This window comes from Amphiura filiformis, chromosome 6, assembly GCF_039555335.1.
Source record: "Amphiura filiformis chromosome 6, Afil_fr2py, whole genome shotgun sequence".
NCBI lineage: Eukaryota > Metazoa > Echinodermata > Ophiuroidea > Amphilepidida > Amphiuridae > Amphiura > Amphiura filiformis.
In genome coordinates, this window is record NC_092633.1 from 42,407,692 (window position 1) to 42,432,290 (window position 24,599).

General features: G+C 37.1%; 1 protein-coding gene across 2 annotated transcripts in view; it reads left to right on the plus strand.

Annotated features, from left to right (window-relative positions):
* LOC140155440 (transcription factor Dp-1-like) overlaps positions 1 to 20,206 on the plus strand; it is a 41,947-nt gene extending 21,741 nt beyond the window's left edge. The window contains exons 1-10 of one of the 2 annotated variants that reach the window (XM_072178297.1): positions 5,007 to 5,066; positions 8,169 to 8,241; positions 10,897 to 11,006; positions 12,134 to 12,228; positions 12,712 to 12,762; positions 13,484 to 13,664; positions 14,914 to 15,129; positions 15,865 to 16,013; positions 17,682 to 17,848; positions 18,298 to 20,206. In XM_072178297.1, coding sequence (XP_072034398.1) covers positions 10,917 to 11,006; positions 12,134 to 12,228; positions 12,712 to 12,762; positions 13,484 to 13,664; positions 14,914 to 15,129; positions 15,865 to 16,013; positions 17,682 to 17,848; positions 18,298 to 18,656 — 1,308 coding nt within the window. In that variant the 5' untranslated portion in view covers positions 5,007 to 5,066; positions 8,169 to 8,241; positions 10,897 to 10,916 and the 3' untranslated portion in view covers positions 18,657 to 20,206. Of the gene's footprint in view, positions 1 to 5,006; positions 5,067 to 8,168; positions 8,242 to 10,896; positions 11,007 to 12,133; positions 12,229 to 12,711; positions 12,763 to 13,483; positions 13,665 to 14,913; positions 15,130 to 15,864; positions 16,014 to 17,681; positions 17,849 to 18,297 lie in introns of those variants that run through there. The other variant, XM_072178296.1, reaches the window with a different exon arrangement.
* The last annotated feature ends 4,393 nt before the right edge of the window (positions 20,207 to 24,599 follow it).

The window sequence follows — 24,599 nt, forward strand, 5'->3', positions numbered from 1 at the left end:
ATGCAGTATGATCTCCTGAGCATTTTGACACCATTTTCATCCAAATCGGCCAAAAAAAATGAGTTGGTGCCGCCAAAACAAGTATTTGGACAGGGGGGTCTGGGGGGGGGGTCTGAAAATCAATATTTTTGACAATAATCATTATTATATGCCTAATTCTGTTAAAGTTGGTGCTGATTTGTATGTAATTGATGTCTAGAATTCCATTTATGAAAGTTGCATAAAAATTGGAGTTGTCGTTTTCTTAAAATGGCTGTTTTACGTCCAAATATGGATTTGAGGCGCTTTGCATGAAACACGCACATGTTCTTTTCACAAGAAATTTTAATGATGCCAGTTTGAAGATAATCACATGTGGCATATCCTCAAGAAATTTGGGCAGTATATTGCTTTTCGTTTGACCGTGGTACTATTTTTCGTATTCTCAGGAAGCCTTCCATTGAAACGCATACCGCTTTTAAAGTGCATTGACCCTGTACAGTTAAATGGGAGCATTCTATGAAATATTCAAATGGCTCCCAAAATCAAACCGTACTATGAAAACCGCTCAAATTTCTTGGGCAGGTACTAACTATGATTGTCTTCATACAGACATCATTGAAATTTCCGTTTGAAAGATCGTTTGCGTGTTTTATGCAAAGCGCCCTCACATCCATATGTGGACGTAAAACAGCCATTTTAAGAAAACGACAACTCCAATTTTTATGCAACTTTCATAAATGGAATTCTAGACATCAATTACATACAAATCAGCACCAACTTTAACAGAATTAGGCATATAATAATGATTATTGTCAAAAATATTGATTTTCAGACCCCCCCCTGTCCAAATACTTGTTTTGGCCGGCACCAACTCATTTTTTGGCCGATTTGGATGAAAATGGTGTCAAAATGCTCAGGAGATCATACTGCATCAAATAAGCCTGTTCCCTAAGAAATTTGAAGCATCAAGATTTTTTAACCGACCACTAATTGTATGGTAGGTTGCCTGGTTACACCAGACTACCAGTGGTATCATTACCAGTGACCCTTGGCCAGCTAAATTACCACTGCAAGAACAGACATACAATGTAGGCTACTATGTACTACATACTATGTACATGTATTAGCTCATTAGATTTATAAAATCCTTGGTTTCGCTTTGATTTTAATTATCTCCAATTAGGCCCTTGCTGCAACATCAAACTCTACAAGATCTATGCAAGTAGCATAATTATATTCATACTAAAAGCATGGTATTTTTCAGAGGGAGCTTTCAGGGGGAGGGGAAACTTTTGGAAATTGTACAAAATGGGCTAAAAAATCATTAACACTATCACTAGAGCCCCTTACGGCCTATTAGAAAAGTTTTAAAATTAAAAATCATTCACAGACTCTAGACTTTCATGCACTACATGTATGCATTTAATTATTGATTAATGTGTCATGCTCTCTCTCACCTTATGAGGTCATGCAATGTAACTAACATACAACACAATACAACTCATGGCAACATTATTTGCCCAGACATTTTTTTAATTTTGCACATTTTGTGTGGTTAATTTCAGAATCCGTAAATTTAAAAGCCTGTGAAACTATTTCTGACCCATACATATACAGGCTTTAATGCGTAGTGTTTGAAACCGTAAATAAAAAGAAACCGCAAACTGTTTGGAATCTATCAAAAATCACGAAAAATTAATTTAGCTAAGATATATGCATGTACTGAACAAGGTCAGCATCTCCCAGAGAGTTGGCTGGGTCTGGCTGGTATTATTTTTTATTAATTTTTATTTATTAGTTCATTTATTTTGATGTTTTTATTGTTAATAAATTTACCTTAAAAAATTCTTAAAATTGATAGGAAGATTTTTCTTTGGAAATTTTGATGTGAGCTAAAACAGTGTTAAGGGGGTCAAATAAACCTCTCTCATGCTTGCGTATTTTGGGGGTTTGGGCGCCAGCCCGGGTCAAAGTAGGGGCGGCAAAACGAAGGGCGTCGGAAAACGAAGGGCGGCAAAAACAGGGCGGCAAAAATGAAGGGGGCGCGCAAAACAATTAGCAGAGAAAAAGGGCGCTAAAATTGAAAAATCGTAAAAAATTTGAAAAAAATGTTGCTTTTAGGACGCTAGCGCCAAAATCCTTAACAGTAGATTGATTTGAATCTGAAAAAACTGCACAAGCAAAGCGAGGTGGCCGGGAACATTGTAATTTATTTGTTCAGATTTTGTTTTGGTGTTTCTTAGAGTCATTGTCTAAAAAAAAAAAAAAAAAAAAAAAAAAAACCAACCGAAACTTGAAAGGTCCATCCGCCCATAGAACAGGAGTATTTTCGTTGCCTAAAGAGTATTTTATTATGCTGGCCAGAATCATTTCATTTACCATTACATCAGGGCCGTAGCAAGCGGGGCGGCGGGGGATGCCATGGCTGCCCACTTTTTGAAAAAATTTGTTATGTTTTTCTTTATATCTTTATTTCAATTTGGGCATATATTTGTAATTTGGCCGCCCCACAGTACATTCAGGGACTGCCTTTTGCGGAGAACGATAGCAATCACTCTCTACTGCTCTCCTTAATCTGATATAGGAGAGTTATTTTGAGCTCTCCTTAGTTGACCATTCTCTTCTTCTTACATTCTATTGTAAATGCTCTAAACAGGTCTCATTGAAGGCTACAGAAGAGCTATTTAATGCTCTCCTGCAAATTCCAAAAGACAGTCCCTGCACATTTGTGATGGCCGCCCCACATTTTCCAACCTTGCTACGGCCCTGCATTTATTGTTGCTGAAATTTAAATACCTGATAATATAAATAGTCTGTCTACAACATGGTTTATAATGTATTATTACCTAAGAGGTATGCCAAATAATCAATACAACATACAGGATTATTAATAGAGTTATATTGAACATCGCAAGACTTTGAGTTACAACTGCTGCATGCATGTGTTGTCAATTTTAACAGTCAGTAAAATTGATTAATATTTTTTAATTTCTGGTGATCCATGATCAATGGAAAAGTATTTTCCAACAAATTTAAAAACACATCTCACGGATTGCAGGCTTATATTGCTCGCTAAATACCGGTACTTGTTTATATTTCAACATCTTTTGTGTCTCAACTACAAATGTACAGATAGGCCTACATTACAAGTAAAACATGTCTGTCTTGACAATGTTTCTTATAATGGCATGCAAAGTGTCAAGAGTCTTAATTGTACTATAGAATGTGTCGGGTTTGTTAACATGTGAGCCACTTTAACCTAAAATTTGGTTTTAAAAAAAAGTACCTCCTATTAGGGGCTGTGCAATAATTATGTGTACCCCTGGGTGGTGAATTTTAAAATGGTCTGCCAAAAATCGCTTGTTCCCCTTTGGCCGTGCCAAAAATCTTTGCCCCCCTTTTGATGTGCCAAAAACCTTTGCCCCCCTCTTTTGACGTGCCAAAAATTCTTTGCCCCCCCCCCCCCTTGCACATGCAAGATTTTGGGGAACCCGAATTTAAAACCTATTTTGTCTTATGATGCGAGCAGGAAATTTTGCATATTTGAATGTGTTCCTAACGTCTTCCTACACCTTTTTGGGGCGTAATATAGATATGGTGCCCAAAATATCTGCCAAAATGGCTTCCCCCCCCTTTGACCTGCCAAAATTGCTTGACCCCCCCTTTCGACCTGCCAAAAATGCTTGCCCCCCCTTTTGGCCTGCCAAAAATCTTTGCCCCCCTATAATTCACCAGACTGGGGGTACACATAATTATTGCACCACCCTTATAGATCCTTACACTTCGCTCAATTTGGTATCAATGTCAAAATCGTTTCATATTGTAAAAGAGCATTCGAATATGCTGCCTTTACCCAGAGTTTATTCCCTGATCACTCGCGTTCACTGAAAAGATTGTGTCCTGAGCCATTCATGGACTTCAGCAATTTAGAGGTCACTATTAAAATCAGGCTAAAGCTACAACCACCCTGATGATTCGAGTTCTCATCTTCTGTGGTTCCGAATTACGGGTACACCCTGTCAGTCCGAAACCCTGTTAGTCCGAACCACCACAAGTCCGAATTTTAAGCTTTCCTAACGCTTACCCTAACCCTGAACCTAAGCCTAACCCTGAACCTATTAACCCAATATTAACCCTAGCCCTAAATTTGGACTAGCAGTGGTTCGGACTGATGGTGTTTCGGACTGACGGGGAGACCCCCAAATTACAACATAATAAAATTGGAAAATATCTAGTTTCAAAATAAAACATACTAATTTATAAAATGTTTTGCCAACACCTTTAAAATTTACACACTGGACAGGTAATAGTTGTAAAAAGGATTTGGCAAAATATTTTGGAAAGCCTCCCTTATTTACTTTAAATAAGCACACGGAGCTCATGCAAATTAATACATCATTCACTGGAGTTTTTAAAAATTTTATTTTTTTTTTCATTTTAAATATTTCTTTATTATTTGATGTTTTTGTCCACTACCCAACCTCTTAGGGTTGTGCCTGAAATTCATGTCCGAATGTCCACTACAAAAATCTTTGTCTCCAATTTTTATTTGTCCACAGGTTTTCTGATGTTTCAATTACCCACCCTCCCAGTCCCACCCTCATTCATGCACACACCCCCACACACACATCATACACACTGTACTAGAAAAGCGCTGACTTAAATAATAAATTATTTACATCCCTATGATAATCTTTTTAACAAAAGAATGGAATAAATGTCAATCGCTTCCTGTGGGTTCAAATTTATCCGAGACAGCACATAGAAACAATTGACAGATCAGGATAGATCTTGTTCAAATGTGTTAGTATATATGTATGTACAACAATATTATTTAGAAAGCATTTTTGTTTTCAATTCTACTATGTACACACTGCATGAGCACTGCCAGAGAACTGGCACTGCATATAAAATGATTGATTTTTGAGCTCATCCCTAATACTTATCAACCCAGCTATGTGGGATAGTTCATAGTTCACAGGTCACCGATCCCTAAACATGTGCATTTGTAAGGAATCAGTACATGTACAATTTGTTGTGGCTGTTACATTTCTGCTTGGTACAAGAATTAATACTTAAAATAGGTAATGCCAGAGTTATATGATTAAATGTATATATTTTTTCACCAGCATGCCATGTCTGTTATTAAAATCAATTTTACTAGGCATCAGTTTTTGTGCTCTTGTGTGTAGTGAAGCATTAGGATGTATGCGTACATAGCTGTGCATGGTCAAATTGTACAGGCATTTGAGGCAAGGGAACTACATTCAGTTCATACACGAAAATGGTCTGTTGCCCGAGCTATTGTTTGTAGCTAGAGCAGTGGTCAGATTTTAAAGAAAAGAACCTCATTTAGTAACAATGCATGATTTGACCTGAATATCATAGGTCCATGAATAGGACCTGTTTTAAGGTCAGTTAATTTATAATCCTCCTCTTAAGAAATAATGAGGTGAACAAGTTCATTGTACTACAGCAAGTGCATGCTTTAGATCATAATACTTGTACAAATGTAGTGTGATTTCCTGCTGACATTATACAAAGAGCTGATTTGACACAGTCAAAACATATTTACACATGGATAAGGTATTCATATGCCTGCTTAATCAATTTGGTTACATAGATACATCTGTATCAAGTAGAGAATATAGAAATGGAAAAAATAAATGGGTCTTCCCTTCATGTAAGCATCACAAGATTTTATATCCCCAACCCTTACCTTGAACCCAACTCAAACCTTGAAATTTGTGATAATGCTTACAATGAAAGTACATCCGAAAAAATGCTGTGATTTCAGGCATCGTTCCCCCACTGATGATCAGGTGTATATACTACTAAAATTACCATCCCAGGCACATTATGTGACATACCGTATTGTTTGTAATAAACGCTCCCCCTCTAATAAACGCCCCCCTGTGAAAAAGTGACAAAAATGCAGGTGGTGGTCGCCGTGCATTCTCTAAATTCAGTAAATTTCCATCGTCAACCGTGTAATTGAATGGGATTATTTTGAAATTTTAAAACGCTTGAAATATCGCAAACAAATAGGCCTATGTTAATAAATAATATAAGTACAAGCTAAAACCGTTGGGGTTCGATAATGAACCCCACAAAACTAACCGAGTATATGGAAAATGCCAATCGGCCGGGCGGTTTCACAAGTTGCCGGCTCTATCATGCCACTCGCCGCCTGAAAAATGCAAACATTTCCATGTCATATCGAGTGAGTAAGCTTACATATGTAAAACTTGCATCAGTCATGTCAGTGGCGCATGGACATTGGACAAAACCTATATGACTCAAACTTACATCCATTTCATTGCCTAATTATGGTAGAATTTCACCAGATTCTTGCTTGATGATGCACTTACAGGTGTAATTTTGTTGGTATTTACCATGAAAATGTCATATTCCCCTTGATTTATGTGGGCGATGCCATGGTAGTAGATAGTATAGTTGTAAATCCCTCCTTTCTACAGGAGCACCATCGGGAAATTGAACCCGATATTTAAGTTTTTTCATTGACGATTCACTTCCAATAAATGCCCCCTTTTGGAAAATGCAACACCCCAGGGCGTTTATTACAAACAATACGGTAAGTCATTCATTTGGTATATAGTCATTCATTTGGGAGGGGGCACTTGAAAATGAAAATTATGAAATGAATTTACACACATCCTATAAATAATTCAGAATTCAGTGTATCTGAAGTCAAAATTATCATCGTAAACTGGAAGGAAGGAATTTGATTTTATTCAGACATCTGATGGAATAGGTGCATCGAAAAGTGGGCGCTTAAACAATTGTCACTCAAAATATTCTGTAGATGAGGCTTATTTTATATTCTATTACCCCTACGACCCATTATTCAAAATCGCGCACTGTGATTTGTTGAAACGCGTCACGTGAAAGACCATTAATTAGCAATAAAGTGGCCAGGGCAACGAACTTTATGTTCTTCTCTCATCACAGCGCACAGCAAAGCGCGATTCAGTATATTAGTGTCGTTACGCATTCTACGCAAAGCATTACGCTTGGTTACGCGTTCTGCAATACTCGCTGTCACTTACGCTTTGGCTACGCGTAGCCGCTCCACTTTGAGGTAAACAACTTGAAATATTTGGGCAAAAAATGTGATATTTTCTCTTTAAATGGCACTATTTTGGGGTACTAGAATAGAAATAAAGGGTGCGGCATTATCCTTTACACGCAAATAATGGGTTCGGCTGCGCCTCACCCATTATTTACATTTTTACTGCCTCGGGCACATTATTTGCGTGTAAAGGATAATGCATTACCCTTTATTTCTTAATTAAATCCTGGAGGGACACTAAATGGGTTGAATACGGATTATATGGTTCAGGAATTTTGTTGCCAGAAACACAGACATATATATTATCACCTAGACTTATGAGTGCCCATCTCTAACCATGGCAGTAGGTGGAGCCACGTTATCCAAGGTGATTTTGGCCGGGTGGCCGTAGATACTCGACGCAGAGAAATAATGCATACATATCTGGAGAGAAAGATACGCTCGTTTGCACGATTGCTGCGCCGTTATTGCTCACTTCAAATGCAACATGTTCCGTAGGACACGCCCCTACATGTCTGCTTGTTTGTGTCCGGGTTTCCGTTTGCGTCTTAGCAAAAAATTTTGCCATGCATTGTTGGCTTCACTACGCTTTATGGGGTCAGAAAGCTAGCTGTAGATATAAACTTCAGCAACCATTTGAAGAAAATGTAAATTTGTTCTAATGGTTTGTTTGTATGCATAGAATTAGAGAAAGAGAACCATCCAGGAGCCATCTTGATACAGGCATGGAGCAAAAATTGGGGGTATTCAGTTTCCCTCGGAATGCACTCGGGGCAATCATTGTCATGCAACTTGAGCGACATGTATTATGGACGCATCACACATTTAAGAGATGCACTTGAGGCGACCTGCACGTGATACCAAGACGCTAAAGATGAGATGCAGAATTGTTTTCGTTGTCTCCGGGCACCATCGGCAAGGACCCGAATTTTCTCCCCATGAGTCCTGGTTCTCCTTCTCTATTTCTAATTCTATGTATGCCAACTGTAAAATGTAATTAAATTAATTGTAAAAAGTCACTAAAATTTCAAAATTAATTTGATTATAACTATACGTATTAATTATTTGCGTTTTTTCTTCTGCATTTTTGCAGGCTGGTGTATTAGATGCTAACGGCGGATTAACAACATTAAAAGAACAGAACTTACAGCAACAGATTTCAAGAGGTAAGATATTGATTTCAGATCCATGGCTGCAAAAGGTATAAAACCGGAAGGTTACACAAGTCAAGTGTTAAATACGCTATGTAAAAACCATTTGGTTTTTGACTTGTGGGTCCAAAATAGTGCAAACTCTGGCATTTTCCGGGGAATGCTGATATTAAAGTGTATTGAAGTGTCAAACCCCCACCCTTTTTAATAGCCAGGCACCCTTTTTATCAGGAATTGAACCCCACCCTTTTGTGACCAAAGCTTACAACAGTTTAGACGAATTCGTAAGACTGAACATCGTCGCTATCGTAAATTTCACTGTCACTTCCGGGTTCATTATCACTATCTGCACCATCAATGTCCATTTCGGAATCCGAATTGATGCAGAATTTATCCTCATCTAATGTAAACACTCAAGATTTTCTTAATCTGAAACATTTGCTGCATTTTTGGCACAATTATTTGCCCCAAATTGTCGCTGACAATGAACTGTGTGTCATCATTTTCATCATCAGTACTTTGTAGTTTCGTTCTGACAACAACACATGGCTGACATCCTGAATTGATTGCGATACATTCAGTAAAATGATGGAATTGTTGATTCTATTAAGTTCTATTCTATTGAGTTGCAAATCTCAGCAAATTTTCGAAATATTCTGCAGAAATGTACACCCTATTCCAAAATCATGTTTTCAAAGGTTACAAATAATTTTTAAAAGACCTGATATTGATGATAAGCAACCCTATTTTCCATTCATACTTCACTGCATCTGCGATGCGTTGCAGATATACCGATCATTTTCTGCCGCATCTCAACGCATCTCACTGCAAATCCTGTATATTGCAATGTTGTATTTCGGGAAGAGATTATAATTTGGGTAACGCAATTCTCCACAACGGAGATGCAGTGAAGTATAAGCGAACCTTTAGTTGAATTTCAATATTTGGTCATGCATTTGGAGGGGCAGCACCCCTTATATTGCTATAGAAAAGTTCATTCGACCGACAGATTTTGAACAAATTGGGGAAGACAATTTTCCTGTACAAATGAATGCCGACCCAAATTTCAGAAATTTCAGGAACAAATTTTTTTTTTGTTTTTTCTCAAATTGCAAATTATTTACAGATTTTGGTAATTTTTTTTGGGTCATTTAAAAAAAAAAAAAAAAAAAAGGCCGACCGACCGACCCTACTTGAAAGGTCCGCCCGCCCGTAAAACAGGGTTTGTTTTTTACGTCGCCTAATGGTATATAAACATTAAAAATGCATGTTTTCTTCTTGATTCCTAGTTTCTAATCCTTGAGTCAAAGTAAAAGATTAGGATCGAGCTCTAATGATTCATCTATTTAAATTTCAATTTAAAAAAATTGCTAAGGATAAACTATGAATTCAGAATGATTGCCTTTCAAAGCCAGGTCCCAATCATGCATGAATCAATTTGTTGCATTGCTTCTGGGTAGGAATTCCTGGTTGCATACTTGCAACAAAACAATGTCAGTATTATCAAACAGAGAAAAGAATACTACATGCTAAATCGTCAGCATAGAATGCACATGAAAGGCTAGAAGACTACAGCTACATGTACAGGTCAAATGATATTCCTATTTTTGGATACCTTTTAAAATACTCCAGACAAAGTGAAACTAAATTAAATGAAAGGAGGAAATGACACTAGGCTAGTTGGCGGGAAAATGGCACATGAAAGTATTTCTGGACAGATGATGCCAGGAACAGACCCAGTAAAATACACACCCAGTATGTAATTTTTAGAACATCAATGAAACTTCGGTCCTACTCTTTTCAAATCATGATCAAATTTGAAGCAAATGTGGAAATTTTTGGGTAATATCAAAGTAATGATTTTATCATAATTGGTTTCCAAAATTCCACTTTTTATGATCATGATTAGAGATTAATAATTGTCAAGGATGTAAATTATCGATCTTCGAAATTAATGTACTCTATACAGTGCCATTAAAATGATAGCTTTGAGGATTCCAGTCATTAAGTTTTTCCCCAAATTTATCCCCAAGAAAATTTAGGGGATTTCACAAGTTCCCTGAGTGATGCTCGAGCTCTACTGCCATATTTATATGAACAATTCATTTTGGAAGTCTCAAGCACTGAGCTTGACCTGTGACATGCTCATTGCACGACTGCCATTTTTTAATTAGATCTATTTTTATATTTGATACTAAAAATTCAATTTTCCAATACCAAATTACCTACCAATTCCAAGTAAATCTAATTTATTAATCAGTATCACTTATGAACTTTTCGCCTTCATCTATAACATACTTCTTTGTCTTAAATTCATACCTTTTTAGCATCCATGAATGCTGGAACTGGATCCAACCATATACCCTAATGTGTTTGTGATCCAACCCATTCAGATTCCGGTTGTAATTCTCAAGCTGACATCATCAGGCATTGTGAAACTCGAGGATTACATTGTACAGGCCTCAACAGAGTCGTTTGGGCTCAGGAATTGACTTGGGAATCGCAATCCTCGAGCATGCTGTTCCTCAAGGATTCTACGACCGTCTGAACACGACTAGTGATATATACATGTACAAGGTCTGAATTTGTTGTGATACGCATCATTTTGTTTATAAATTTATTTATGTTATTTTAATTAATTTGTTTGTTTCATTCTCTCTTTTCCCTCAGTGGTTCCAGTGGCTCTTCAAATGGTGTCGCCAAAACCCTCACCAATGAAAGTGGTAGGTCACCACCATATTTTACCAAAGAGTGCATCAGTCCCTCATGATGTTCCAATGGTAAGTGCAGTAGCCACTCTCTACAATTTGTTCTACGTTTAATAGTGAAAATTATTCGGTTTTTGTCCTGCTTGTGTCAGTAATTTTGTAAAGTCTCAACTTACGCAAGCGTAACGTCACAAAGGCTTGTGCCAGTCATTCGATATGCAAAGCACACTGCGCGTTGGTGCTGCGTTTTTATGCCATTCTATATTAATCCACGGTGTGAGTCTTGCCTATTGGGAGCTGAACAAAGCATAGTGAAGGAGCATTTATGAAATGACAAGACTTCTTTACAATTGTTAGTGTATCTGTTGATTGGCAAATACTTTGCTTCATGTGTGCATTAAAGTTGGTTTTTAAAACTTCCGTGGTCGCGTGCCTGTGCGTGCTCAGCATTACACGAGCGTAAACGCAAAAGCAATAAACAATCACGCTGATCAATGCACTTGACAACAAGCCGGCTGACCCATTGGTCTTCGGCGCGGCGCGTAGTAGGCGACCTTGTCACTTCTACGCGATCGCAATTCACCAGCGCGTACCCGAACCACGGAAGTTTAAAAAAAAAAAACTTTAGCAGAACATATACACAAAACATTGACATTTTGTTTTTGTCACATGTAACATTGGGGATTATGTTCATGTGATCAGACGGGGAAGTATCCAGGCTGTTTGGAGAGCAAGTGTAAGGCTACTTGAATGGAACATCTTAATCAAAGGTATTAACACAATGGTGGATAAAAGAGGTTGCAGTACAGGGTCAGAATTTCATTTCACAATGCGAGAATCAATCTTGATTCTTGCAGAATAAATTTGCGGGAATCATTGGATTCTCGCAAATCAACTTCTGTGTAAACTACAAACATTTCAAGCGGGAATCAACTTGGATTCATGCTAATCTGGGTCAACAGTTTTTACTCAGCCTCTAAAAAGAGTCAGTTTTCTAAATTGGAATACGATGATATTTCATAAGAAACAAAGCAACAAGAACAAAATTTAGGGGGATGATCTTCCCGTAGCCTATTCCCCAATTTTTTTTCAACATCTACTTACATCCCTGATAATATTATACATGTAGTCAGTAATTTCTTTCAGCACTAATACTTAGCAATTTCTATCTTCTTCCATATGAATCTTTCGTAACACAGATTTTGAGTACACCACAGAGAAGTTCCTCCTATGGGGGTAGTCCTAGTACACCACAGACTATGCTGGTACAACAGTCACCTTTATTTGTTCAAGGGTAAGTGGGATGTTATTCTGCTCGTATCATTTTTCATTACATACACATATATTTAACTGAAAAATACAAAAAATTACTGTAATTAACAGTTGACGAATGGTTCACAATCCTCAAATGTATGTATAAAAATTGCATCGGGACACATAATATTGCACATGTTGAAACTTGGTACTTATTTACTCACTTATTATTGATTATTTATTAAACTTTGCAATTTTTTTAGAAATCAAGTATGCATTACAAAACAAGATGGGATAAAAGATGCACTATTAAAAATTATTACTGTGGCAACAAAATATTTTGGTACCTCAAAAAGATGAAGCTGTTCAATCAACTTTGGACGTCAAACCTGTTACAGAAATGATCTGTTATGATAGAAAGGGCTTAGATTTATTTAAATAGAGGTTAAGATTTGAAAAAAGAATGCCAAATAGTATGCTGCATTGCTCAATGTAACATTTGCATGTTTGAATATTTGCACAGGGCACAGAAGAAACGTGGAGTAGAATATGTAGATGCAGAATATGCTGATGGGTAAGTATTATGGTATATTTCATTAGATGTATCAAGTATATGGTTCCCTGCATAGAATAAATAAGTTACAAGTAAAAGCAGGGGTGTGATTTGTCTGGATTTTTCCAGGTTTTTTGTGGCCAAAGTTTAAGCAATTAATTTATTGATTTTCAGCCTGTTTTGTATTTTTGCCCAATTTCACGCTGTTTTTCTGAATTTTTTACTATTTTCTGGATATTTCACAAGCTTTGAATCACACCCCTGGTAAAATAGACATTGTTGACAATTTAATCATGCTTTTCTGCTTTTATTAGTATTTATTTTATGTTATTTTTATATATTAAAAAAAAAAATTCTGCAATAACTGAAATACATGAATTTCTTACTTTTAAATTAGAAATAAATAGAAAGCAAATTAAACTTTACGCTACTAAAATTTGGTACACCCACCGGAGCACTTTCACTGGCTCAACCGGCTTCTTCAGCGGATGTTATTGCTGCAGCTGATTTCCTATTTTTTTGTTGCCCAAATTTACATGTTTTCTTTTATTTTCAGCCCATATTTGGCCATTTTGACCCACCTTTTTGCTGTTTTTCAGCTTTTAAAAGTTACTTTCCCTCTTTTTTGTCTGTGGCCTCTCACACCCCTGATTGCTGTGAAGATTTGCTAGTCATGGGGAAATAAATAGTTAATGTATTTTCCTAAGTTTTAAGACTTGATTTTCTGCTTTTTGTATTGTAGAAAGAGGAAAAGAAGAGGAGAGAAGGAGAGCAAAGGTCTCCGACACTTTTCTATGAAAGTCTGTGAAAAAGTGCAGAAGAAAGGGTTAACGTCATATAACGAAGTAGCCGACGAGTTAGTGAGGGAATTCAGCAGCCAGCCGCCCCCGCTTCACCACCATCATCATCACTTAACAGAACAGGTGAGGTCATGCAACAAATGGGGCAAATAGCTAGCATATTTGCTTCAGTGTGTAATCTTTTTTTTTTTGTCTGTAAAAACCATTTGTGGGAAATGAAAGTAAAAATCCCAATTTGATGTCCATGTGAAATTGGTTATTGGTTTGGTGTTGAATGGTTTTAGTGAGTCGATTTTTTTTTATAGTTTATATTTTTGTGCCAAAGATAGTTTGGTGTGTCCATTTTTCAAGTGTTTTCAGATCAGACCAAAGTTTCTCTCTTGATGGGAGTGTTCCTTAAAGGGGGGAGTCCTATCAGCAACCTCATCCCCCTTTTTGGCATGTAGTTTGGACTTTGTTACAAGCCATAATGTGTCTAAAGTGGGTTAATTGTTATTCACACAGTATTCTTTTGGGCCTTCCAATGCACATTTTTGTCTCATGTTTATACTGAGCACATCGCATTACCGCACTTTCACCTTCACCCGCATTTTAATCCTCTCACCTTCATCAGGTTGTTTCTTCTGTGTTATAAATGCAGGTAATGATTCACTACTCGTGTATCTAGTGCAGCGCTCGAAATAAGGCGGTCCTTGCGTCAAATACCCGTGAAAGTAGGCGCGGACCCGCAAATTTCCTACGGTACGGGTCCGTGTGACCCGTACAAATTGAACCATGCAAAAAGCAGGAAATCCTAGTTTAAATTTTCCACTGAAAAATCTGGTTCACATAATAGGTCCAGCTCCCTGAGTACACTTTCATTTTAGTTTCCCATTAAGTTTTCAACCCGGGTTTTCAATTTTCTACAAGCTACATACAATTACCGTGATCCAGTTATTTCTCTCTTTTTAAATTTCAAAGGCATGGGTCCGGGGTCGGACCCTTGAAAATTGACGAGGACCCTTGAAATTTCAAAGGCAAGGGTCCAGAGGACCCTTGGATTTTTCTTCTTATTTTGAGGCCTGATCTAGTGGGCAAGGCGAAGTCCAGAAAATATTTTTTGTGACCTTCAAGGTCAGATTTTGAATGCTCGCGCTGTATATTAGGCTAATTTCCTGTGTCACCCACCAAATCTTCACCCAAACTGTTTCTACTGAGAATGTTACCATGTATTCACCACTATTAACTACTTCAAAAGGTGGTTGACGGTTAATGGTGTGGTTCACTCGCATTATCCGATCTGTGTCTACTGGGGCATTTACAGAGTATTCCTACAATAAGAAACCTTTTATTTTCATCATTCAATATTCAATTTTCTATCTTGTACGTACAGCAACAATATGATCAAAAGAATATCAGGCGGCGAGTCTACGACGCCCTCAACGTTTTAATGGCAATGAATATCATCTCGAAGGAGAAGAAAGAGATCAGGTGGATCGGGCTACCAACAAACTCTGCACAAGAATGTCAACATCTAGAGGAGGAGAAGAGGCAGAAAGAAGAGAGAATAAGACAGAAAACAGCCCAGCTACAAGAACTAATATTACAGGTAATAATCACATTGGTGTCCTTGCTTTGTAGCATACAACCAGTGTCACCAGAACTTGTCAGGCCTATGTAGGGTACTACTAGCCCATTGTAAGGTGTGGGAAAGTTTTAGATGACTTTTGGGAGTGTGCGTAACAGTTATACTCGATGCAACATGCAAATAGGTGATGTACCGGTAGTAGCTGCGAGCATAGCGTTTTTAGGTGACATATATCTGGTTGATCTTTAGGAATATAATCTATCAGAAATCACATCATTCTTTACCCAGTTTTGCTTTAAATGACCATGAAAGCAGCGATGCAAATGATAGTAGCTATTAGTATTTGCATAATAGCTAGCAGCATTTGATCACCAGCTGGGGTGGCTACATGTAGTATGATTTGGATATTAGGGGGGAAATGTGGGCGAGCGAGTCAGTCATACAATCAATCAGCAATGTGTACTTTGCATGGGTGCAATGTCCAGGTATGTGTAAGCCATTCTATAGCAATCAACAGTATTAGGAGTCTTGCCTATAGTATTACAAGCTGAATTAAAAGTATCATTTTGATGCAGAGGTCATGTGCCCATTTTGATCCACATTATGGGCACTGCGGTAAAGCTGTAAAATAAGTCCAGCATTATTGATATATGATACTAAATCTAAACAATGAAATAAGAATGACAGAGTGGATTAATGTATGATTACAGTGGATTATTTACCATTTTATGCTTTATCTGTATTTATTTTCCACAGCAAATAGCCTTTAAAAACCTTGTACAGCGGAATAAAAAGCTTGAAGAAACTCAGCCAGCGCCAACGAGTAATTCAGCTATCCATCTGCCTTATATCATAGTGAACACAAGCAAGAAGACAGTCATTGATTGTAGCATCTCCAATGATAAGTAAGACATGTAATATTCACTCATCACACAATGCATATATCATATGTGATGTGATTAAGCAAAATAAGTCGGAAATATTGATTTTCAGATAATAGTATAAAGGAAATAATTGAATACCTGAGTGGAAGAAGGGCCCAACTCCATCAAAACTGGTTTTGAGATATTAAGAAAAAACTTAATATTTGGAAAAGTTTTATAGACAGAATGTTTTCGTCTTCAGGGGACCTTTAATACATGAACATACAATATTACATACATTCAAATTATATATGATGTTTCCATGGCAACGGTACAGGTCTTAATACTGAGCTGGAGTTGGGCCCTTCTTCCACTAATATACTGCAAGTGCCAGTTCCGTGTTATAAATAGCTACAGAAATTAGGTAATCACCATTATGCACACGTAGAACACATGTAATATGTTAGTAAGAAAGTTTATTGTAGTGAAAAGCAGATTTCATGGATGAACAAAATTCCTCTTTAACCCAATTATTTGTGGAAGAAGGGCCCAACTACATGGAGTTGGGCCCTTCTTCCATAACACCATGATTAAATGTCGTGAAAGACTATTTAGAGAGTGGATTTTGGCTCATCTTTCACACACAAGGAAGAACAGTCTGCTGGCAATAAAAAGCTGGGTCTAACTCATTTTTGTAAAAAATTGGAGTTGGGCCCTTCTTCCACTCAGGTATTCAATTTCTTTCGTTGCCTATTGTTTTGGAAACACTTCAACTGTTCATATCTTTGGAACTAAATTTCAATAAGGGTTTCTTCAAAATGTAGCTTTTAAATGATTGCAATCATATAGAAAACTGAAAATTAAATATGCCTGACTTTAGACTGATTTTGCTTGATCACACCACATTATAATGATACCTTCAGATAATAATGTAGTGAGAATACCTCCTCTGCAGTACTATACACGTTATGTATTGTTTGTGTGTGTATTGGATTAAGGTGAGGGATCTGCATTTGGTTTTATTCATGTTGGCTTACAGTGCAATGCCGAGTACTAGATCGCTCACACATGAAAACGTGGTCTTGGATAGTTCCCATGGTTTATAAAGAAAAGGCAAAACAAGATTCAAAAGGCAGTAGGGCCATCGACCATGGTTTAACTTTTATTTTAAAAACAAGTTGTTAAAAGAAGAGAGTAAACAGCCTTATGCCTTGAACCAAGGCTACTTATCACCAGCTAAGTGTTCCAATGGATCCTGGTACTCTTGCTCAAACAGGTCAAATGGTGACAACTAATTTGCAAGGCATCATTTTGGAACACAGTGTTATTTTAAGAAGTTCAGTAACACCTCAGAAGCAAATACATACATGTTCTTTGTATCATAATATGTGACACGATCTGGTCCATGGGGGCCAAAGGTGGCAAATTTGAAACTGAGATAAAGGTAAAAATATGGATTAAAAAACAATAAAATACATAAGAAAATAGACATCAAAAAACTTCATAACTTTAGAACCAAAAGATAAAAAAAGACCTTTGGTATTTTCAGTAAATGATAGCCAATTGTATGTGTAATGTAAAAATTACAGTAACTCAATTTTCAAAAATGCCTCCTTTAGCCCCCATGGACCAGATCGTGTCCTTTGTATCATATAGGCCTATACAGAAATCGCAGTCCTTGTAATGATCTATTTCTTTTTCATTCCACAGATTTGAATACCTATTTAATTTTGATAACACTTTTGAAATACATGATGACATAGAGGTTTTAAAGCGTATGGGTATGGCATATGGCCTGGAGAAGGGAACGTGCAGTAATTCAGACTTAGAGAAGGCTAGCACCATGGTGCCTAAAGCATTAGAACAATATTTACTTGGTAAGTGCACATGTGTTGTGTTCTTCATAGGGTTCAGCTCAAGCTTACCGCCAACTTTATACCATCAGTTATTGCAGTTAAAATTTTCTCCGTAAGACTAATAATCTAGTCAGACCAGGTCTAACTTGTTTTGTGCGTACAAACCATAGTTTCCGAAGTGGACCAAGAGCGTGTGCAAATCACAATTAATCCAGGAGCTGTTAGCAGTTGTAACTTTTCCATTATCGATTACTTTCTTTCAACATTCTGCATCTTTGATTGACTTTTTACTTAGTAGTTAGGTGGACTAAGATTTATTTGTAACATTCTGCAAAAGCCAGTCTGATATTTACAAGCAATAAATTGAAGGGATGCCTAAATTCATCATTATCATGATGCAGTGATGAAAGAATTAGAAATTGATTCTCCTGATTTCAAACTCACTGTTTTCATATTCATGTCTTTCACAGATATGGCAAACCAGAGAAAGCAGCCGCCATCCAGCACTTCCATCATAGCAGGTCCAAGTGGCATCCACACTCAAGCCTCAACGTCAGCAGGTCCCTCCACCTCCCACAGATCCATGCCTGGGGGCAGGTCTAGGGACCCTCAACTCTCTCCACTCGCTACCCCACTCTCACAGACTGATATTGAAGTTGCCATGGCAACAGAGAGTTTAGGTGGACATTCGCAAGCGTCCAGTCTTGGTTCGTTCTCGGACGCGGCTCAATCGAGAGATGCTACGGACACGCCCTCCTCCCTGCTTGGAAGCGGGTCCGATCGTTCCAGTCCCGAGGAACAATTCATGAATATCGAGGTTGCGCTGTAGTCCAGGGGGAGTGTTTATAATTCAGCATCTTTTGAGTGGAATAGTTTTGAACTTGGAGATGCACACTAATGCTGTTGCTACTTTGTTTGCTTGGCAGATACTTTATAATGCAGAAATGTTTGGTTTGCTGTAAACTGCTAAACGGATTGAGTGTGCCTATTTATGTATGCTATTCTGCTGCACTATGATAATGGAAGAGCAGTCTAAATCATTGGAATGATTCCCCAGGAAACTGTTCACTGGCAAAGGATGTCTTGTTAATAGTGTTATGTATGTACAGGTAGCCTTTTAAAGCCTAATTATAAGGTGCAAAGAAAGAGAGAATTATATATTTGTAACATAAGAATTAAGAAATGGGTTTTAGTCCGTAATAACCCAATATATCATCTTTTTTAAAGGATGTAATATACATGAAATAATCAAAAGACATCCCCAAGTTGCAGTGAAATCTGTGGGAGAATAAGCTAGAAGTTGACTATTTATAGCCGGTTTAAATCAGCCTGCTCTCGTTAGCTGGCTGTTAAGCTGAAGTAGAATTTGTGACAGTGTAGATAATTCTGAAAGTGTAAGCTCATTTTTTGTTGTTTTATTTGTGGAGCTGGTTGTATATATTTCTATGGAATTTGAGAGCAATGTTGTGAAGATGAGATGAAGGAAGCAAGGAACTATTAATATAGATGTGATGGGTGGGAGGGTGGGACAACAACACAGGTGATGACCTTTGAATGAATGGCCCTATTGGATTATTACAAGTGTTGACCAGCATGATGATTGATATTAGTACCACATCTTGGATTTTGAATCTTGTCATGAATGGAAGCCAATGAGAGCTGAGGGTCAGATCAACAGATATATCATGTGTAATTAATGAGTGGTGATCATTGAATGGAGTGAGACTTGGCAGGTTGTCTGTATTCTCATGTTGTTTGCTCCACCTTGGCAACTAAGGCTGTCACCTAACGGTTAATTATGCACTTGTGTACCCGATTGAATTTTTGGGTGGGAATCCGGGGACCCATATTGTATAGGTGCAGAATTCAGCACCAAAGGTCTACATTTATTCAATAAAAAATCTGAATAAATCATCTCAACGTTAAAGATTTAAAAAACTTACTGTGGTCAAGAAAATGAAGAAATTATTAGTTTTATTAGGTGAATCATAGTCTTGACATCTGTGTTGGTTGGGGACCAGAAGGCAAAAATAACAAAAAATCAGTGCATGTATTGTTCGGCTTATAATAGACGAAAATGATTTGGTTTTGTTACTGCGCATGTCAATAAAGTCACAACTTGCGCGTCAGCTACGCAACAAGCGTAAGTGTTAAGTGCTGTGCCCAACTGCATGCATGACAAATCACAATGTTACGAATCTCATTTTGTGTGCCTCCACCGGAGGTATTATTTCAACGATTATAAGTTGAGCAAACTTTAAAGAATGTTCCACCATGCACTTGTTAACCCGTAACTGGAATTTTGACCCGGCAAGGACGGGCAGGAACTTGTTACTTGAGTCCCCAAAAGCCTTATTTGCAATGCATAGTAATTTAATATATAAAAATAGAACGTGCATTGTGCAGTGATGTCCCTAATATAGCCTATGCTTTGTTTTAAAAAAATGGATCAGGGTGTTTTGCAATTGCAATAGACCTTATCAGCAGCTATCAGAAATTAGTCCAAAAAGATGTAGCATGTTGTAAATAAACACACTACAACCAATGGCACACTGGCAACAGCATGTTCCATGAGCGCATGATATGATCTGATTGTTAAGGCCAATTTGTACTCCGTTGCTCTCACTTGATGAGCTATGTATTGAATGACGTCTTTAGTGCGTGGTCGACAAATATGTGAACAAATCACCAGAAATTGATTGGTGGATTACATTTTGATGGTCGTACATGATCATGTTTGTTTGTTTTTTCCGTAAAAGTCATCCTGAAAATGTCTATAACGCAGAATTTTAAAAATATCAATTTGAAGTACTTGAGGAAGAAATTGCACTTTTTTGCTTGTTTGCCTTCAAGGTAAATCAAAATATAAAAGTGTCAGTACTGGATCATGAAATATAGCCACTCCACTAAATATGGATGGATCTGTATTGCAAGTTCAGAGGTCATGCAGGTTGTCAATTATGAAAATATTAATTAATAACCACATCAAAATTTCGCCTTTGGAGCACTGATGCCGTACAAATATCCACAAGCATGCATGCATTAAATTATCATAGATCCTGTTGGTGCAAGTTTTGTCAGTTTTGTGAACGAACCAACTATGTGATGTAGATTTTATATTATTTTTTGTTGATGTTTTGCTTGAATAATATACAAATATTTTAAATTGTGTTGTTGTTCCTTATTTGAAATTGTGTTTAGTTGTTGTATTGTGAAGATTAGATATATGTTCTTTTATTTATTTTTTCATTGATTTTTACAAAATTATGGGTTATGCACAAGCAAACATTTTGTAGTCTTCAAAATAGAATCTTTTTAGGTGGGTACAGAATACCAGATTTGGTATAAGACAGAAAGGCTTTAGAAGATTAGAAAGTTGTCCTTTTTGTGTTTTCTTTTTTTTCCTTGCAAATTTTTATCAATTTAGGGCCTACTCTGAACATATGACCAGCTACCATAAGTTATAAAAATCCACGGCTGTTTTATTGCCATTACTACTTTTACAAATGTTGTGATACCCTATTCATATTTCATTGTTCTATTTTTTCTAAACAAGACAAGTTAACCCATGTTGGGCTGCAGTTACGTAAGAGCGTTTTTCAAATAGTCGCTCCATCCATGCCAAACTGAAACAAAGCATACAGCACAGTGTAATTCATCATGGATATATAATGAGACTAGCAGTTTTGGTTAAATACATTGGTTGGCTTCAAGTTGGATAGTGATGTCAGTGCTTTTTCGCAGTTGCACCGCAGGCTATCGATACACCGCCATGTGGGTATATGCTCTGCACGATATGGCACTAGCGAAATTGAGGTGAACCAAAGAATAGTAACATCTTTTCCCCCCTCCATGTATTGTAATGGGCTGTTTCAGGTCCAAGTCTATGGTCTGGTCAGTTTGAAGTGAAATCATATTGTATTCAAAGTCTTGCTGTTTGGAAACATACAGTGGCTCCTTTTACTATAGCATTGTGCATGCACAATCAAGGTTTACCACCTGTATGTGTTTTTATACTGGTGCTGGCTATGGTCACGTAAAGAGGAAGACCCATTTTTGGTTCAAGTTCTTAAGGGAATTGGTCAAGGTTAAAATTTATCCATATAAATTATGTTCTGTCTGTCATCAAAGTAACAGGAGTAAGTCGGTTCTTCTGTGGCGAACTGGCCAAGTGGGCCTTCCTCTTTAAGCTGAATATACTCTATCGCTGAGTGACTGGTATTCGACTAATGAAGTAGTCAGCTGTTTTTGAAAGCAACAAAACTCATTGATTAAAAAACCAATCCTTGTCGCTCGGCGATGGATAAAACACATTCAGGGTGACCAGGTACACATCTGGTTGAAGGAATTTTGATAAACTGAATAGTGCTACGTTATGGTAATCTTAAGAAACAAGAGATATTTATAATGGTTGTAACATGTTGTAAGATATGTATTGATACGAGTGATTGTACAGTGTACAGTAATACCTTATTGGAACCAGTCAACCTCAAGTCTCTGTACATAAAACAGGACAATATTATCACCTTACCATAACTCTGCTTTGTTTACCTGTGCTAAATTTGCTAATCATTACACCTAATTTTAGAAGCTAAGATTTACATTCTGGTAGAAGTGAATGATGTTGTATATTTCCAACTTGGCCAATCTCTGTGTGAGGTCATTACCAGTGCACTCCTTATGGAGAACATGACCTTAATCTTCCACACAGGGAGTGTGATTTCAAATGGGGTTACCTGAATGGGTGACTCCATTTGAAATTGCCCCCCTTTGTAAGTCAGTCAGTCGTGGAAATGCACACAGTCTGGGGTGAATTACAGACAGTGGAAGGGAAATCACTTGTGAAAACCTGCTGCACACGGCACTGCCTAAGGGTGTTCTAGGATTAGGAGAATCTATACTCGAATAAGGTATGGTTGTCGTAAACGTTTAGGTATGCAAGTCTCAGTTTGCGTTGAACAAAATAATGCCCACTAGAGTGTCATTTCTCTTTGTAGTAAATTTAATGTTAGTAACTTACCAAATTCTTTAAAACAAGACCGGTACTTTTCTTGCCAAGGTTTGTTCAAGAACGACATGCAGGATGAAGTGCCATATTCCAAGTGTGCAACTTTATGTGTGTACTGTTATACAACAAGATCATGTAAATGGTTTAAATTGTTGTTGGATGTTGGTAGATGGGAACAAAGGCCATGTTTGTGGCTTTTGTTTTCTGGAAAGAAATCACAGATTAAAAGAGTTATTAAATGTTATCACCAATTCTGTATGACAAAAACCCTTCTTTCCAACCATCCTCACAAACGAAAATTATTGGGATCTATGTGAAAATGATCAATTTATTGGTGATACAGAAAATATGATTATGATAATTGTTTACAGTAGCACTGTGTCAAAACTCATTTTGCATAACATCAGAAAAAAAACCTGCAAGTTGTATAATTTGACAAAATCATGTATGCCAGTATAATGTTGAGTTGCATTGTGCATAATTGCTAGTTTCTGGTATTAAAATGTCAAAATATTAAGAAAGAGCCAGATATTGATGAATTTATGACTATTCTAACAACAAAAATTGTTCATTTACGTGAGCTTATGGTTGCGGTTGCTAAGCCTTTTTCAGACTGATGTTATTGACCTTGAAGAGTGTCACATATCTGTCGGAGACGGGATGTTGACATTTTTAAAGATTGAAGGGGAGTGTTGGTAGCACACACTGTTTATTGCCTACTGTCTAGGGTTATATAGTTAGTATATACGTATGCATGGTCCATTTTACTTTTAATTTATTGCACAATGGATTTTTCCAGCACACTATTATCGCACAATGAAATTAATATAAAATGTACTGTTCCGAGGTAGGCATTGCTGTATTGTTCATTCTATAAGACATTGATCTTGATTCTAAAATGGGCTGTTCCATATCAAATCCACACTCGCTCTGTGGAAGATGATGGGAATATCTTCCACAGTGGGAGTATGAATTTCAAATGGAATGAACAATGGAATTAACACATTAGACAGCTCCATTTGAATTTCATACACCCTCTGATGAGAAAGATTCAATCTGATTGTTCCACATAGGGAGGGGAGTTTCAAATAGAGTTGGTTGATGTGCTTATTCCATTTAAAACTCACAGTGTGGATTAAGCCAATAGATGGGAAGAGAAGTAATACATCACCAGCAATAATGGTGTAAATTCAGCTCTACAATGACCACAAATTCATCAGGCCGTTAACAAAATTAACTCGAAAAACATGGAGCATGAATGACCCTTGTGTAAAATGTTGAAGTGGGGCAAAACTTAATATCAATGTGAAATTTTTCTGTGCAACTGGCTTGAAACCTTGGACAGTGGGCTGAGTATTATATAACGAAGTAATATTTCATTGGCACATAGTAGGGTTAATAATACTAGTATTGTTATAGACGAGTGTCACACACGACTCTCACTAGATTAGAGATTCGGAAGTTGTTGGGTAAGTGGAAGTACAACAAAAAAGATATGATCACATTCTTGCTAGGAAATTTGAAACTTGAACTAAAACAAATTGTCTTTGTACTTGGCCTTCATAACTGGGGCTTTTATTTTCTTGTTACACTTTTTGGATACAGTGTTACATTTGTGAACGTCATCAAGGAAGTAGAAACTACTAATTGGGAAACTAATTTTGATCCTGGATTTCATTGTTTGGAGTGGCTATTATATATTGCTTCATAAGCTTATTAGGGATTGCAGGACTGTTAGGCAAAATAAAAGAAATATCAGAATTA